The sequence below is a fragment of the Egretta garzetta genome, unplaced genomic scaffold (genome assembly GCF_000687185.1).
Source record: "Egretta garzetta isolate BGI_Z169 unplaced genomic scaffold, ASM68718v1 scaffold1214, whole genome shotgun sequence".
Classification (NCBI taxonomy): Eukaryota; Metazoa; Chordata; class Aves; order Pelecaniformes; family Ardeidae; genus Egretta; species Egretta garzetta.
In genome coordinates this window covers 14,220-14,833 of record NW_009259540.1, presented here as the reverse complement: position 1 = coordinate 14,833, position 614 = coordinate 14,220, and the positions used below count along the sequence as shown (strand labels likewise).

The 614-nt window shown below is 65.6% G+C and overlaps 1 protein-coding gene across 1 annotated transcript in view; it reads right to left on the bottom strand.

The window, feature by feature from the left end:
* Window positions 1-80: 80 nt before the first annotated feature.
* Window positions 81-614, bottom strand: part of CPSF7 (cleavage and polyadenylation specific factor 7) — a 4,442-nt gene continuing 3,908 nt past the window's right edge. The window contains exons 5-6 of the mRNA XM_035893231.1: window positions 398-609; window positions 81-249 (exon numbers count right to left, since the gene is read on the bottom strand). Of these exons, the coding sequence (XP_035749124.1) occupies window positions 81-249; window positions 398-609 (381 nt within the window). The remainder of the gene's footprint in view (window positions 250-397; window positions 610-614) is intronic.

Below are 614 nucleotides of genomic sequence, written 5' to 3'. Positions count from 1 at the left end.
CCGAGCGCCCATCCCACCACCTCAGGCCCCCTCCCCGAGACCCCCCACCGCGGCAGCGCCCTGGCACCAGCTCACCTGTCTCAGTGGTGCCGGTCCCTCTCTCTGTCCCTGTCCCGATGCCGCTCGTGCTCCCGGTTCCGCTCCTGGAAATAGTCCTCGTGTCGATCCTCGCTGTGGAGCAGGTCCCGGTGTCGCCGGCTGCTTTCACGGGATCGGCTGGGAGAGCGCTCCCGAGATCGGTGTCTTTTCCTAGGGGGAAAGAAAAACCAAAAAAAAAAAAACTTTCGGTCACCTCCGGGGAGGATCTCACCGGGCTTGGGGGCAGTCGGTGAGCAAAGCCCCAAGGTGGGGGGGAACAAGGAAGCCCCCCCCTGAGGCGGCTCCAAGCCGTGGGTACCTGGAGGAGCTGCTGCTGGCGCCCGTGCTGTAGGACTTGGCTTCGATGCCGTGCAGACAGTCTTTGAGGGAGGAGAGGAGGACGCGGCACCGCTCGTCGTTGGCGACGCGGGACTGCTTGATGACGGCGATGGCCGTGAGGAGGGTCTCGATGGCGTCGCTGTAATCGCCTTGGGTGGGGAGGGGGGGGAGCGGAGCAAGGCTGAGGCGGACCTGCT